Raw genomic sequence first — 15,588 nt, 5'->3', positions numbered from 1 at the left:
CTATGTATATGTCTTTAATTTAGTAAATCCAAGCTCTTTTGATGCAGAAATATTTAAGAATGGATGAATCCTCAGAAGAAATTACTTCTTGATACCTGAATCAAAATATTAATAAAATAATTCTTCCAATAGTACATCATTTCCATGAGGTCCATTGTTGCTATTGATTATTAATAGGAGAGAATTACTAAGTTTTCTCACATTCACATGTTGCATAAGTCCTTTGGGATATATAGAGGCTATAATATTTTTCTGAATCAGGAAAACAAATCAAATTACAACTTGTACACAAAGAAAGCTTTTGCTTGGTTTGTTGCTTCTATCCCTTTAAGTTTTAGTTGCCATATTCAGCAGATACTTTACTTTTTAAATCACTGATTAAGAGGCAAATTAATTTAAGGGCTCTAACTGCTCTTCGCTGTCAGCAGTTTAGATGCTTACTAAGTGGTTTAAAGTTTATTTAATTAAAGATATACTCCTTCACACCCAATAGTAAAACATTTAGAATTTATTTCTTCTGAAATTTAAGTATTATCACCTTTTCTGTAGTTCAAGAAGAATTTTAAGAGATGCACTTGTAAGAGATGTATACATAATTTGCTCGTTCTGAAAGAATGAATAATCACTAATTGCACTGAACACAGGCTCCCTCTTGCCTGTTTTATATGTAGAAAAATTAATTGGCCCTTACAAAGCGTTACACCTTTGCTTGTTCCTAATACAAATATTATGTTCCCACCCACTCTCTATTTCAAAGATTAAGAAAGACTGACAGGAGGAGGAGGGACCACTTAGCTAGAGATGGGTCTGGAGTTTAGGCATTGAGCTAAATCACACACTGCTCTCAATCTTTTTTTTCCTGTTGTTTCTTCCCCAAATTTAAAACCTATTCTAGAACAAGAACAATGAGCCTTTTCCAATATATCTTTCAGAACAGCCCAGAGGCTGCAGCCATAATACAGAAGACCACATAAACTGTGGCTTCTTGTGAGGAAGCATGAGTTTGTTGTGCTTGCCCCTTCTCCAACACCTTTAAGAAGGTTACTACAGACATTATCCCCTGTCTTCACCTTCCCCACAAAGCCTTTGGCTGTAACTACTGCAGAGGGGGTGTAACTGGTGAAAACAAACCCCATGACATTTCTTCAAAGGTTGCTGGTGATGAAGAACAGAGCATGGACCAAGTCAGAAAGCGTGACCACACCACCTCATTTTAAACCTGGAACGAAACTCCTGGCAGTTGTAGATATTTTACACTTCTTTTATAGAACTATTTATTAACTATTAATATTGACATTAATTTGTCATAAATTCACTTCCCCAAATCAAGTCTGTTTTGCCCAGAGAGTAATTTGTAAGTGATGTCCCTCTCTTTATCTCAACCTGTGAGCTTTCTTGTTTTGTTTTTTCCTATTTCCTCCTCCCATTTCACCCAGTAAGGGGGACTAAGTGAGTGGCTGGGTGGGAGCTTGGCTACCAGCCAAGAACAGAAGTCCAGCAAAATACAAGCCATTTGTAAGATTGGGGCTTAATACCAAGGACAAACAACAAAAGACGTAAAAGAATTTAGGCTGTCAGTCTCTGTGTTCACTTTACATCATTGATAAGGGTTGTCTGTGCTTTCTCTCTATGCCTGTGCAATGAACATCATAAAGTGAGGAGATTTTCCATTTTAAATTAGCTTGGTACTTTGTACATCTACAAAACAGCTTATATGAGATTGATTACACAGTCCTTTTTGAGTAAGAAAGCCTCTTTGATCTTTTGCAATGTCATTGAGACCTGGAGCTGCTCAGGCTTTGCACAGCAGTGTATAAGTAACATGTTTCTAGCAGTTCACTGGAAAGAAACACCCTTGAATCTGCAGTTCGGTTAATTAACACAAATTAAGGTATACACCCCCCAAATGAATAACTTCCATGCATCTGCCTATATCCTTTTCTTGTTGAACAGGAGGCATATTGTTCTTAAATCTGTTCTATATTAGTTTAATTCTTACAGAAAAAACATTTATTCTGTGATAATCTCGTGATTCAGCTCCTACATTGCTTTGCTTAACAGTGTACATATGCACAGTACAAACTTCAGAAGCTAATACAAAACACCTTACAAAAGACAGAGTTGCAAAGGATGATGGAAATGGTTACAAAAGAAACAAAGCAGACATAAAAGTATTCTTAAAATTAAAAAGCATAATTTATTAAAAGATTAGAATACATGACAAAATAAAAGTGTCTTAAACCACTGAGCATGTTTAAGAACTGTATTTACATTTTTTCTCCCACTTTAGAACTATAATTTGCTGAGGTTTTTATTTGTACACTTTATTAAAAATAAATCTTTTTTAATGTAACTAAAGAACAGATGCATACAACGAGAAGAAGAGAACTGCAGCTTGAAACGAAGCCATTCCAGTGTAAGACAAGAACAGAGAATACGTTAGGGCTGAAAATTTAAATACGCCCTTCTTAAACTGAGAGGGCAAATTTTTTTAACAGATCATCTCACAGTGCAAGTCTTTTTTCTATTTCATAATATCACATCAAAGTTACACAGAAGACCCCAATGATCACTAGGGAATCGGCCACAGTTTAGTTTTTCCAATCCAATTAAGTCCATACTTCGTGGAATAATATGTCCCTCACCTGCTGCAGGACGGAAGTAAATACGGTCAAACCTCATCTTGCACTTGTATCGTGCATCCAGGTTGGTGTTGGAGTGGGTGTCCCAAGTATAGCGACAGTGTTGAGGTTTACCCAAAACCTCCCAGATATCCACAATGTTCTTAGGTAAGCTTCCGAGTTTAGTAACCTGAAAACAGAAAGGGGAGGAAAGTCCCCAAGATACAAAATTCACAAATGTTGCCTTGAGAAAGGGAACTGAAATGTTTACATATGGCTTTTTCCTGCAAAACACAAGTTGTTAAGAACAGAGATACTGCAGACGTTTCTAAACTGTGGTATTTCTCAGGATGCTCTTAAAGCACAACCAATTCATGCGGTACCTTCTAAATCCAGAACACGTTCAAAATAAATGTTCAGCTCTGAAATTCTGCAGTATGTCAGTCAACACAGTGTTCTCTGAAATGTCATCCCAGTTTCACAGTGGGAGAAGTTGAAATACTTACCTTTTAATAACAATTATGTACAATTTTCACTTTTTATTATCAACAGCCAAAAATTACTTCCACTTTGTCATCACTTTTTGTCACTTTTTTCATCACTTTTTTTGTCAAATCCTTTTTGTCTCTGTGACTGGCAAATACTGTTAAACTCCCAAGATCTATTTCTCTATAGCACCCCCTTATTTCATTCATTCTTCAAGTATTAACTCTCTGAGAATCAGAGAGCTGGAGCAAGCGAAAATCAGTTTCTCAAAGTGAGAAGCTGCTTTTGAAGTCAAACTGTAGACTATCCCTGCATCTTCTCAGTTATAAATATTGGCAATAAAGCACTGGGGGGGGGGGGCTCTTCATAAGCATCACCTCAGCTATAACAATGCCTCAGCATAGCAATGCTGCAGCTTCTATTTCTATTTTTCTATTTTCTATTCTATTCATGCTTCCACTTTTTAAGAATAAATGTTGCACGTCTCTGTTCTGCCTCAGCAGGTTATTTCTCATCATAACAACAGAAGAGCCTGGAAAGATTTTGTCAGAATAATTTCTCAAAATAACAAGTTGCCTTATTTCTATTTACCTCACTGTCTCTGAGGTTTGTATCCCCTCCAAATATAACAGTAGTGGACTCTGACTCCTTCTGCATTTCATTGAACACTATTTGCAGCTGCTTCACACGCTCCTTAGAGTGATCTTTAGTGCTTTCCAGATGAGAAGTCATAAGGCAAAGTTCATTACCAGATATGCTCACCTGGGCATGAAGCAAAGAGGCAATGTTACTCTCCACACCGTGATAAGTTCAAACACAAAATCTAATCACAAAGTAAACTACTGAGTGACAGAGCTCTGGTTAACATTAGGTTTGCCTTGAATAAAACTGGCTTACAGGAGAAAAACAGGCTTTTGGTTTAGTTTTCAGAGGTTATGAGACTAGAAAAGAAAGTACAGCCATTAACTTACATATAAGATTTAAGTTTGTTAGTACCAAATGTGGCTGGGTTTGGAGAAGCTTTTCTGCTGTTTGAGACTGTCATAGAGTAAAGCCAGTCCAGCCTTTTCAGGATTTTTTTTTTTTGTTTTGAAGGCAGCTCTTTAGTACATACTGACTCACATGTGCAACCAAAAGGTTCCTCATCATGGAGGTTGTTGGAAAAGGTATTATCTCATGTTTCAGTAGCTTCACTCTTGTTTTCTTCAACATTATGGCAGTGAAATAGCCATCTATGTTACCTAAAGTGGAACAGGGAAAGAAATGGTCGAAGATACCTTCTGCAATGCCATAAAGTTTGATTCTAAAAAAAGACTTTTTGTACTATGATCTGGGAGCACCACATTAATTTGTAAGGTGTACAAAGTCATTAGTTAAAAGGTTCATAATAGCCCTGTGAAATTTTCAGGTTTCTTAATAAAATATTTAAGAAATTACTTTTTGTATGGCACTTTTTTTGGCTACCCTTGCTATCAGTCTTCAAAATGCAGAAAAAAATACAAGGAAGCCACCACACAAGCTTTTCACATGTATAATTTGCATCAAACTATATGCTGATATCAAAACAAGTAATTTAAGTTCACTTTAGTCTTTTCATTCCTACAAATGGTCACAGACATTGGGAAGGGAGAATAAAACCAAACTTACTTTTTCCAGTTTCTGTGGTAAGAAACTGAGCATTATTTCTTACCTGGAATAATGGTGTAACTGCTTGCTTTCATCTGTAGAAGGCAGAGATGTGGTGGAACTACTTCTTGTAAAAACACAACATCTGGATTGTATCTGAAATCAGCAAGACAAGATTTTAACTTAACTACTGAAAGGTAGTACTGTTACACTCTGAGGTAAAAAGAAACAGGCTCCAGGATTTCAGCAGCACCATGGCCTCATCTTTCTAGATATTTTAACAACCTGGTTTAAAAAAAAAACAAACAAAAAGAGCTCTCCATCATATTTAGTAGCATGTAGACACACTACAATTGTTAAAAGGGAGGAAGCAATGATTATTATGGACACGGGACTGACATAGTAATAAAATGCAATTGACCTGGCAAATATTTGCACAGGCTTCATATACCACATACAGGAGAAATCAACTTAAGCAGCTGCAAAGCAGCTTTGGGACCTACTCTGCAACATTGAAGTTCTTAGGGAAAGTCTAACCACCTCCTCATTCCCTTATAAAAAACCTATGCAGGTAACCTCCAATTCATTTTTTCCACTCTCATTGATGCCAAGCTCTTTTATTTCTTAGAGCTGTGCCATCAGTAACAGTTCATGTGGGGCACCAGTCCTGAAAATGCTGATTTACACATGACTGTACAGCTGTCCCTACTTTTGCTGTACTGCTGAATAGCCCTGCTCTAGGTAGGTGAAGCAAAAACATTACACCTTATTTGCAGAAGAAAAATATTGTCACCTCAGATTAACAAAATCAAGTGAAAAATTATTTAGCTAAGGGGGATTCTGCTGTTTTAAAAGGAATTTAAGTTATCATTTGTTAAAATAATTTACTGATATGTAACTGTATAAGGGTAAATTGCTTTATGTAATGTTAACTTGCTCATAAATATATTAATGGAGGCTTCTACTGGTGGAACTATAAAAATAACCACAGATTCTATTGCTTTTATCTTATCTGACAAATTTTCTTTTTTGGTAGACAAGTACCAGTAATGACTTCAAATTCCACTATAAAATCCTTTTTGTTGTTTCAAACAAGTCTGCTCTATCTTGAAGTTACTCATATTACTGGAATGAGACACACAAGTCCATTTTAGCCTTCTCTGCAACTGAACAACATTATTCATTGTAAAAAAGGTTTTTATATAACGATTGCAAAATACTTAAACTTTGTGAATCATAGAATCATAGAATTGGCTGGGTTGGAAGGGACCTCAGAGATCATCAAGTCCAACCCTTGACCCACCGCTGCGGTTGCCAGACCATGGCACTGAGTGCCACATCCAGCCTCTTTTTAAATATCTCCAGGGACAGAGAGTCGACCACTTCACTGGGCAGCCCATTCCAATGCTTGATCACCCTCTCTGTAAAGAAATTCTTTCTAATATCTAACCTAAACTTCCCCTGGCACAACTTAAGACCATGCCCTCTTGTCTTGTTGAAAGTCGTCTGGGAAAAGAGACCAACCCCCACTTGGCTACAACCTCCTTTCAGGGAGTTGTAGAGAGTGATGAGGTCTCCGCTGAACCTCCTCTTCTCCAGGCTGAACAGCCCCAGCTCCCTCAGCCTCTCCTCATAGGATCTGTGCTCGAGTCCCTTCACCAGCTCAGTTGCCCTCCTTTGGACCTGCTCTAGGACCTCGATATCCTTCCTGAACTGAGGGGCCCAGAACTGGACACAGAAGCTGTGTAAGAACACACCTCTTCCAACCACTTTATCAACTCTCATTCAGCTTTTTAAGTTTTAAAACTGACAGTATTGTTGCATCTACTATTAAGATAATCTGGGCATGAAGATTTGTAAATACCTAAAACAGGGAGCTAGCTTTTTCCTTTAAGACTGATGACAATACAAAGATGAAGCTATACTTACAGTGTCAAGTAAGAACAGATTCCTTTAGCTCTTTCTTTTAGATTTCCTATATCCAGCCCATCAATGTTCCAGGTTAACAGTGAAAATTTGCTGTCATCTTCTTGTTGCTTTGGGTCCATGCTGTTGCCACTGGAATTACTAGTAGTCGCATCTGCTGTGAGGTCAATACTAAAGAGAGAGTTTATTTGTCAGTCAGCATGCATACTACTGTTCTTCCTGCAACTCCCTTGCTTGTCTTCTAAAGGAAAATGTTTTAGACCCATCCTACAGGGGCCATCTAAAATTTTCCCAACAAATAAGTTAACATGTATGTATCTCAACATAATTTAAAAGCACAATAATTAAAACGTACAGAGTGCAATCATACAGAGCTCTAGCACACAGGTACACAGATGTTTTTTTCCTCTCCTTATAGATACAAGATAACTTTTACTGATTTAGGTTAATCATGCAGCAACCAACATAATCCAAGGCACCTGAGTAATTAAATTCTTTCCCCATGATAGAGGCAAGCTATATTACTGTATATTTGTTTTTCAAACACTTGACAGGATATCAGAAACAAAGGACAAAGTGCAGCCAGGACTTGCTTTTATGTGTGCTTCTCTGAAGTACAGCTGAGATGCTTCCAATTGCTGAACCCCCTGAGGAGATACATGGGCAAACTCACTCTGTGACAAATTCACAGTCCTTTTCTCTGGGAATATTCACAGCCCCTGCCTACTCTGTTGATCAGATACAGGCTAAACAACACTGTCAAAGTTTGAGTGCCTAGTCTAGTAACTGGGCAATGCATTGCTAAAGAGAACCAGACACCACCTGTTAACACACGGTGGTGCTGGTTTTGGCTGGGACAGACTTAACAGCAGCTCATATGGTGGTGCACTTTGGACTTGTGACCAAAACAGTGTTGACATCACAGGGTTGTGTTAGCTGTTGCGAGCAGAGCTAACACAGCACAAATGCCTTCTCTGCTTCTCCTACCACGCTGCCACCAACTGGGCTGGGAGTGGGCCAGAGGTTAGGAGGGGACACAGCTGGGACAACTGATCCTAACTGCATATCCCCCTCCATATGTCATGCTCAACATATAAAGCTGGGGCAAGAAGAAGGAAGGGGGAGACATTTGGAGTGACTGAGTTTGTCTTCCCAAGAAAAGGATCCATCACTTCTCATGAGTGATGGATCCCTGCTGCCTTGGGCATCGCTGAACACCTGGCTGGGATGGGAAGTACTGAATGAATTCCTTGTTTTGCTTTGCCTGCATGCACACCTTTAGCTTCATCTGTTGAACTGTGTTTATCTCAACCCTCGAGTTTTCACATGTTTAGCCTTCTGATTCTCTTGACCATCCCATTTGGAGGGGGGGCAGTGAGTAAGTGGTTGTGTAGGGCAGAGCTGCTGACCGGAGTTAAACCACAGCATTGATAAAATGTAAATTCCTTGAGGAAAGTCTGTAACTAAATACATTAACTAGCATAGCTAAGACTAGATAAACTATATTTTGGCAAAATGGGGACACTACTTCTGTTCTAAAACACAGGATTTGCACGCACACATGAAAGAAAGGCCCTGAACCAAATCTATTACCTGAAATTTAGTACTTCTTGTGTGCCTGGTGCTGCACAAACACCTGCCTGCCTCCGGGTTGCTATGGGGAAGGAGGAAGGCACCGCTCCACTCCCCTCGCCTCCCCCGAGCCAGGGGGCCCCCAAATCCCCCTCCTCCCGCTACACCCCCAACCCACCCCCTACCAGGTCCCGGGCTCCGCGCTAGCCGGCAACATCCCTCCCTCCGCCTCCTTCTCCTCTTTCTTCGCTTCCATCTCCAGCGGCACCTCGAAATAGGCGTTCAGCGCCATCTGAAAACACAGAAGCAAAGAGGGCAGGGAAGGTGCCGCCGAGGCCGCGGCATCCCCACGGCACCGCTCCCGGACCGTACCTCCATCTGCCAGTCGTTGCCGGCCAAGAAGCTGCGGGCCACCGCCACGTCGCTGCAGGTGATGGCGGCAAACTCAGAGCATAGCACTTTCCTCCGCTTGGCACGGTGTGGCGCCTCGTCGTCATCATCATCATCATCATTCTCCTCCTCCTCCTCTTCTCTCTCCTCCCCCTCACGCTGCTGCTCCGGCTGCTGCTGCTCCCGCTCCCGCTCCCGCTCCCGCTCCTGCTCCTGCTCCTGCTCCTGCTCCTCCTCCTCCTCCTCCTCCTCCTCCTCCTCCTCCGCAGGCAGCCGGTCCCCCGCCTGCGGGCACCGGAGAGCCTCACCCTCCTCCAGCCGCATCCCCGGCTCCATGGCTTCCCCAGAGGATCTGCGGGGAGCTGCGGGCGGAAGGCGGGGGGAAGCTCCGCCCGCTGGGTTGCCGTTCCGGGGCGCGGGAGGGTGAGGGCCGGCAGGGCGGGCAGCATGGGGCTGACGTTGGAGAGCCTGCGGGAGGCCATGAAGTACATGGTGGAGTCGCGGGGCTTCGACCGAGTGCTCCACAAGGTACGGGCGGGTCGCAGGGAAAGGGCTGCGGGCGGCGCGGCCCCTAGGAGGGTCACAGCGGAGGGGACCGCCCGTCGGTCAGGAGCGCGGCAGCCCCTGACGGGAGGGGCGGGGCTGCTGGTTTGAAAGCCGTGGCTGCTCCGCCCCGAATCGGGGAGATCTCGAACCAGGGAGCGCAAAGGGTGGGTGCCCCGGAGCTGCGGGGGCCAGAGCGCCGAAGGTGAAGGCCGAAGCTGGCGGCAAGTCCTCGGAAGCCCGCCCGCCGTGGCCGGGTTACGGGCCCTTCGGGAGTCCGGTGGTGCCGGGCTGCCGCTTGTTTTCTCCAGGTTCAGGGTCCCCCAGCGAGGGTGTGTGGCCGTGGTGGTGACACACGGTAGAAAACAGAGTTGTTACTCAGTAACTTTATTCGAATAGTAGAGCTGCCTGCCGGTATCTCTCTGAAAGAGGTCTGTGCTGGAAGGAGAAACAAAACCAAAAAATCACCAAAAACCAACCTTCCACGAGTTATTTGTAAATTAGTATTCTTCCCTTCTTGGTACCTGTGGCTAAGCTAGCTTTCAGGACTGTGAAATTATTAAAGAAATTATTCCTCTGCTTAAAAACCTAAACAGTAGTTGGTTATAACATCTCGCACCTCACCTCTCACCAGGTCAAGCATCTCAGTGCTCTGTGAGTTTCTACACAAGACCTAGTATACAGAAGTTTAGTTGGCTGGTAGGTCACTAATGTAATGCTACTTTGTGATCAAAAAAAAAGTTGAAGTGATGTTACTGTGTTGTCTTAGATTTTGTAGTGTGCAGTACTGAAGCTGATGCTCCCCAGAGGTCCTGTGAGGCAGTTTCAGTATTCTCAGTAAATTTGGTAACACTAGAATTCTCCATTTAATTTCTCTTTTATTTGACTGTGACACAGAGTGATGCAGTAAATGTCTGTAAGAAAACCAACAATGTTGGAATTTGTATTATTTTTCATTGTAGAGGATGCTAGAATTCTCCATTTAATTTCTCTTTTATTTGACTGTGACACAGAGTGATGCAGTAAATGTCTGTAAGAAAACCAACAATGTTGGAATTTATATTATTTTTCATTGTAGAGGAGCAAATACTTTCATTGGAAAGCAGGTGCTTTCTTTGACAGCACCATGATCCAATACATTTAAGGGGAAGTAGCTATTTACAAATCAATGCTTATTGTCTTGTTCTCCAAGATATTTTGGTCTTACATATAAAAACTATAAATCTTGATGTTTACAAAAGTCATTCAGTTATAGAGTCCACTTAGTTCTTAGTCACTTCTTCACTGTGGTAACTGAACTCTCCTTTTGCCTTAAAATCCTACTAAGTGGAGAGCAAATGCAATATTTCAGGTAACTGGCTAGAAGTGAGCCTTGTGAGGAAGGTTCCTTACCTTGCTCAGGAATTCTTCTAGACTTTTTCTGCAATCTTCTAGGGTTACGATGCTATGAACATAGCCAAAATAAAACCCAGTTTTGTTTGAATGTAAAGTGTCTGCTGTTTTTCTGGGAGATATCTGAATCTTTTCTTACCATAACTAAACGTGACTGCAGATTTTTCCTGCTCTGGAGGAGACAGATATTTTTAGTGTGAAACTTTTCATCTCCATCATCCGCCCTAGGTTCTGGTTTAATACCAATGTAGCATCTATATAGGCCTTAAGGGCTGTGGGTTTTAAAACCCTTTTTCCAAAGCAGTGCATCACAGTAGTGGCTGAAAGCCAAAGCAGCATACTGCTCCCTGGGACAGACGTGTGGGAGGACAGGCACAGCAGAGCTGTGAGAAGTACAGACCAGCAGCTCTGCCTGCATGAGGCCTGGGAAGCATTCAAATACTGAACTATTTTTGTCTAGGAGAGCAGGCAGCTGGTGCCAGATCAGAGCAATGACAAATGAAACCTTGATGCTTTCCTTGGCTTGCGGATGGATTGGAGCACTCCTGATGGCAGTGGAAGCCATCTGCTCCCAGTGTCAAGAGTCAGTAAAGTCCTTATTAAAAACTGTCAGAATCTTAGGCCTTCAGTCTGTGCAGCTTTTTTTATATTAGGACACTGACTCAGTGATTTCCCCTCTACTTAATTCCAACTTTTTCCATTCGTAGATGGAAATTCATCTATCTTAGTATCATTTCACTGCAGAATTTGGTTAAAATTTGGCGTATCAGGAAGGGTCATTGCCTGAAACTGAGCTTTTATACTGCATTATAAGTAAAGAATAGTGAAACTGGAGGTACTTCAGTCTCAGTTCCTTTTAAAATTAAAAATATTTAAGTCAGCTCAGCCGATAGTATGAAAATATGTATTTTTTAAAAAAAAAGCTTTGTAAAAATCAGAAAATTAGTAGAAATTACAATAAATGTTATGTTCACATTTAATTTGTGACTGTCTAAAGGTCCTTTGAAGTCTTAGTTGTCGGTAAATTTTCCCCAGCTTTGCATCTGTTTTCAGATTTTGAATTTATTTCAGATTTTTAATATAGTGCTAAGAACTGGAGAAACTTTTTTTAAAAATTCTAAAATACTGATTTGCAATAACTCATTGCTCTCAAATATTCAGCTTCTTGTGTTGGTTACAGGGGGAAGCATTGTACCATAGATGTACTGTAATTTTTCTATTTAACACCTACAGACTAGAATAAAAGTGTATATGCAAGTCATGGTGCTGTCAACCTTGGATATCTTGCTTGGATACTTCTACCCAGGAGTATGAATTTCAGTTCAGGGAGGCCACTCTGATCCATTTCCAGTGTTTATTTCAAAATCCTGATTTGTACTTGGGTTGCTCTGGTGCGGTGGTTAATGAGTTACTGTCAGTCTCATTTCCATTTTGTGAGCTAACGAACTTGCCTTCACAGCTATGGTACACAGCAGTTTTGTGTTCCCTCTAATCTGGCTTTTAGATCACAGATTAATGTAAAAGGAAAATTGAAGAAGAATGTTGTCTCCTGAGCAATTCCAGAGAGCATAGCAAGTATTGAAGTTTTGTTAAGCTGTTGGTTTAAATATGTGTTTGCACTAAAAATACACATTTTTTCTAATGCAGCAGTCTTATGCTCAAAAATTATGGAGATACCTAATGTGACAGTTGAATTACTATAATTTCCATCTCTTAATTTGATTCGGGAGCCCTGAATTAAACAAGATTTAATTTCTGTTTGATTCAGGGCAGCATCGGGTGTTGGTACCGCTGCCAGTGAAGTGTTTTATTCCTCTTCTGGTCATACAGATGAAACTTGTTTCTGCAACTCCTGGAAAAGTGGTTTGTGAAATGAAAGTAGAGGAGGAGCATACAAACAGAGGTGGCACATTACACGGAGGGCTGACAGCCACACTTGTGGATGTGGTGTCAACAGCAGCATTGCTGTACACAGAAAGAGCATTGCCTGGGGTCAGCGTGGACATGAACATCACGTAGGTATCATCCACCACGTGTACCAGAACATACTAAATTGCACCCTTTCTAACACACTATTGACTCCACTGTATGTCATTTCTGTGCTGTAGTAATTGATTAAAAAAAAAGGTGTTTTCTTAGTTTTCAGAAGTCTTGTTTTGAGTAATCAAGAGGGGGGGGGCGTGTTGTATGCAGGGATCTTGCTATTTAGTTACAAAATTTGCATTGGACTTTCTTTTACTGTTATACACATTTAAGAGATGGTACCCATCTAAATCTAGGGTAAGCAGCTTTATATAAACCCTTTTTTGGTATTAGTCCATGAAATGTTTAAACAGGAAAAATTTTATACCAGTTTAGAAACAATTTAGTTCTATTGCATGGTCATGTAGAAGGAGAATTACAGTTTGAATCAGAATTTCTTGCTGGAGGATGATTCCTTTGCTTTAGATCATCTAAAGGTTGTTTTCTATTGAGAACAGTTCTTTCTGTAATGCAAATTTAAAGCACAGTGTCTTGAAAAAAATAACCCAAGTTGTTCTGAAACCTTTGATCATGCTCTTATAGCTTGTCAGCTTTGCTTTTAATGAAGAGCTCATGACTTATTGTAACTAAAGTAATCTTGCTTGAAATAACTAACACAGAGCATTAAAGATCTTGGAAAAGCAACCCCTCACCAAAACTGTCTTTTTTTAAGAAAAAATTTTTTAAAGTGTGTGGGCAGCAAACTATATAAAGTTCCTTCTTTTCCCCCCGAACACCCTCTGATTTCTCCACTGGGCAAGTGGGACTGGAGCATCTGTTTAAGCTTCATATGAGCACTGTGATGACTGGGAAAGTACTGGAAATTAAACCTGAAATTCTCCTATGATACTGTTTTTTCCCTACAGTACAAGAAGCCAATAGCTGTATTATTTGCAGTATTAAGTGTTTCTACCCAATTATATATGGGCTAAAATCTTAAGAAACTGCTCTCTGGAAGTGATCCAAAATATGAGTATGCATATATGAGTTGCATCATCTTTAGGAAATGTTAACTGAATTAATATTAGTAGCTCTGTTTAACCCGGACTATTCCTTCTTTGAACAAGTGATATTGGATATCAAATACTGCTCTTATACAACTCTTCCTGTGTTTGGGAAGGAGCTTTTTGAAGGGTTGTCACTTGGAAGCTACTTTACTAATGGAAAGAACAAAGGGAAACAGAGAAGCTTTTTTTGTGTGTTTTTTTAATCACTAGAGGATCAGCAGCAGCCTCTGAGAATGAAACAAGATTGAAATCCTGCCCCCATAAACTAATGGGGCTTGTGCTCCATCAGCATTAGGTGTAGCTGACATACTTTTGACATGGTGTCATGTATAAAAATGGACTGGTTGATAAAATTTGTCTTAAAGATTTATACCCAGCAATTATACATTCTCCTCTAACATTTGAGTATTGTTCCCTTGCCACAGATCATGGCTGCATGATATTTCTCCTAATTCTTTCCAGACATTTTATGGGCGAATTTCTTCATATTTCCTGCAGTGTGTTTTAAAAGCACACCCACCTACTCATAATAAAAGCCAAGCATTATCTAATGAATGGAAATGCCCTAAACCTGGGATGCTTGAAGTCCTCCCAGATATCCATGACTTTCCTCTGACCAGGATATGGGAAGCAGTTGACCTACGTGTAGGTTCCATACAGAAATTTTGCAGCTGAACCAGCCAGACTGGTTTTAGAAAGCTTGCAGGGAGCCAGCAGTGGCTGGAATAGGATTTGGAGATGAACTTTTAACTGAGGTCTTTGATACCAAAGTATTTTTCCTAAATGGAACAGAACTTGACTTCTCAGAACCCAGCCAGTTGGTTTCTTTCTAGCCTCCATTTTCTGAGAGAACTCTTACACTGGATTACCACTTCAGTACCTACAGGAACTCAAGGGCTTCTAAGAAATGGGCACTTGCAAACAGGCAGCTAAAGAGAGATGTGACTTTATTACCCACTTTTGCTAATTCCCTTAATGAGAATTTGTAATGCAAGAATGTTCTTGGATTTGTGCTCTGTACAGCCTCTTACCTGTAAATTTTGTTCTTCATTGAAGATATGCTTCTGCTGCTAAGATTGGAGAAGATGTACTGATTACAGCTCAGATTTTGAAGCAAGGAAGAAATCTTGCATTTGCCAGCGTGGATTTAACAAATAAAGCGACAGGAAAGTTAATTGCACAAGGTAGACATACAAAGTTTCTAGGAAATTAAAATAAGAAAGTAATTTTTAAAATTATTCACTTGAGCTTAAGTCTCTTACAGAACAATTTTCTCATTTATGCCATAAGACATCATCTGCACAAAGTTGTAGTAGTCTTTATAGCATTAGTCTCACTCCCATAATAAACAAATAAATTTCTCAATTATCACCAAAATTGCTTCAAGTCTAAAATTAGTGCCTATTCTGGGATGAACAACACAATGTGATAGTATAAAGATGCATATGGCTTTTTTTGGTCAAGACAGCAGGAGGAGAGTGTCTGGGTCGGCCATATGGTTTACTGATACAACAGTGTTTTAAGAGATACACATTTTCTTTGCCTGTGGTGTTGTCATGTGACAAAGCAATCCTGTCTTCAGGCCCATAACAGTCACATTCAAACAACACTATATGCTTACAAACTAAGCTACCTGTTCTGTAAAGATGGTAGAATAGAGTTCCTGTAACAATGTGAAACTGGTTTGAAAGTGTAAAGCAGTAATGATACAGAATGTAATTTATTGTACTGTAACAAATAAAAAAGTATCCAATAAAGCTTTCTGAAAATTAATTTTCAAAGAATGTTTAATAGTTCTGTGATCTGTTTGTGGTGATTAAAATCTTGCCAGTATGGACTGGTTGAGAGAAGGTGTGTTAGAACCCTTGTACATGAATTCACCTGAGATTTCATCATCATTTCCCTGGGATTCCTGATTGTGAAAATGCAATTATATCACCAGGGCTTTTCACTTCTAACCTACCTGAAGTCCTGGCTATATTTGTTTAAAAATGATCAGTAGA

At 40.4% G+C, this 15,588-nt stretch overlaps 2 protein-coding genes across 2 annotated transcripts; one reads left to right on the top strand and one right to left on the bottom strand.

The window, feature by feature from the left end:
* Nucleotides 1-2,172: 2,172 nt before the first annotated feature.
* TDP2 (tyrosyl-DNA phosphodiesterase 2) lies at nt 2,173-8,976 on the bottom strand. Its single transcript, XM_071737008.1, has 8 exons — nt 8,861-8,976; nt 8,604-8,713; nt 8,417-8,523; nt 6,663-6,830; nt 4,798-4,889; nt 4,230-4,348; nt 3,699-3,869; nt 2,173-2,811 (listed from the first exon to the last, which is right to left on the bottom strand). The coding sequence occupies exons 1-8, from the start codon at nt 8,955-8,957 to the stop codon at nt 2,530-2,532; spliced, it is 1,146 nt and encodes a 381-aa protein (XP_071593109.1). The 5' UTR covers nt 8,958-8,976; the 3' UTR covers nt 2,173-2,529.
* A 14-nt stretch (nt 8,977-8,990) lies between these two features.
* ACOT13 (acyl-CoA thioesterase 13) lies at nt 8,991-15,358 on the top strand. Its single transcript, XM_071737007.1, has 3 exons — nt 8,991-9,149; nt 12,387-12,571; nt 14,642-15,358. The coding sequence occupies exons 1-3, from the start codon at nt 9,069-9,071 to the stop codon at nt 14,796-14,798; spliced, it is 423 nt and encodes a 140-aa protein (XP_071593108.1). The 5' UTR covers nt 8,991-9,068; the 3' UTR covers nt 14,799-15,358.
* The last annotated feature ends 230 nt before the right edge of the window (nt 15,359-15,588 follow it).

Source organism: Heliangelus exortis, chromosome 2, assembly GCF_036169615.1.
Source record: "Heliangelus exortis chromosome 2, bHelExo1.hap1, whole genome shotgun sequence".
NCBI classification, from domain to species: Eukaryota; Metazoa; Chordata; class Aves; order Apodiformes; family Trochilidae; genus Heliangelus; species Heliangelus exortis.
This window is presented reverse-complemented; position numbering and strand designations above follow the sequence as displayed.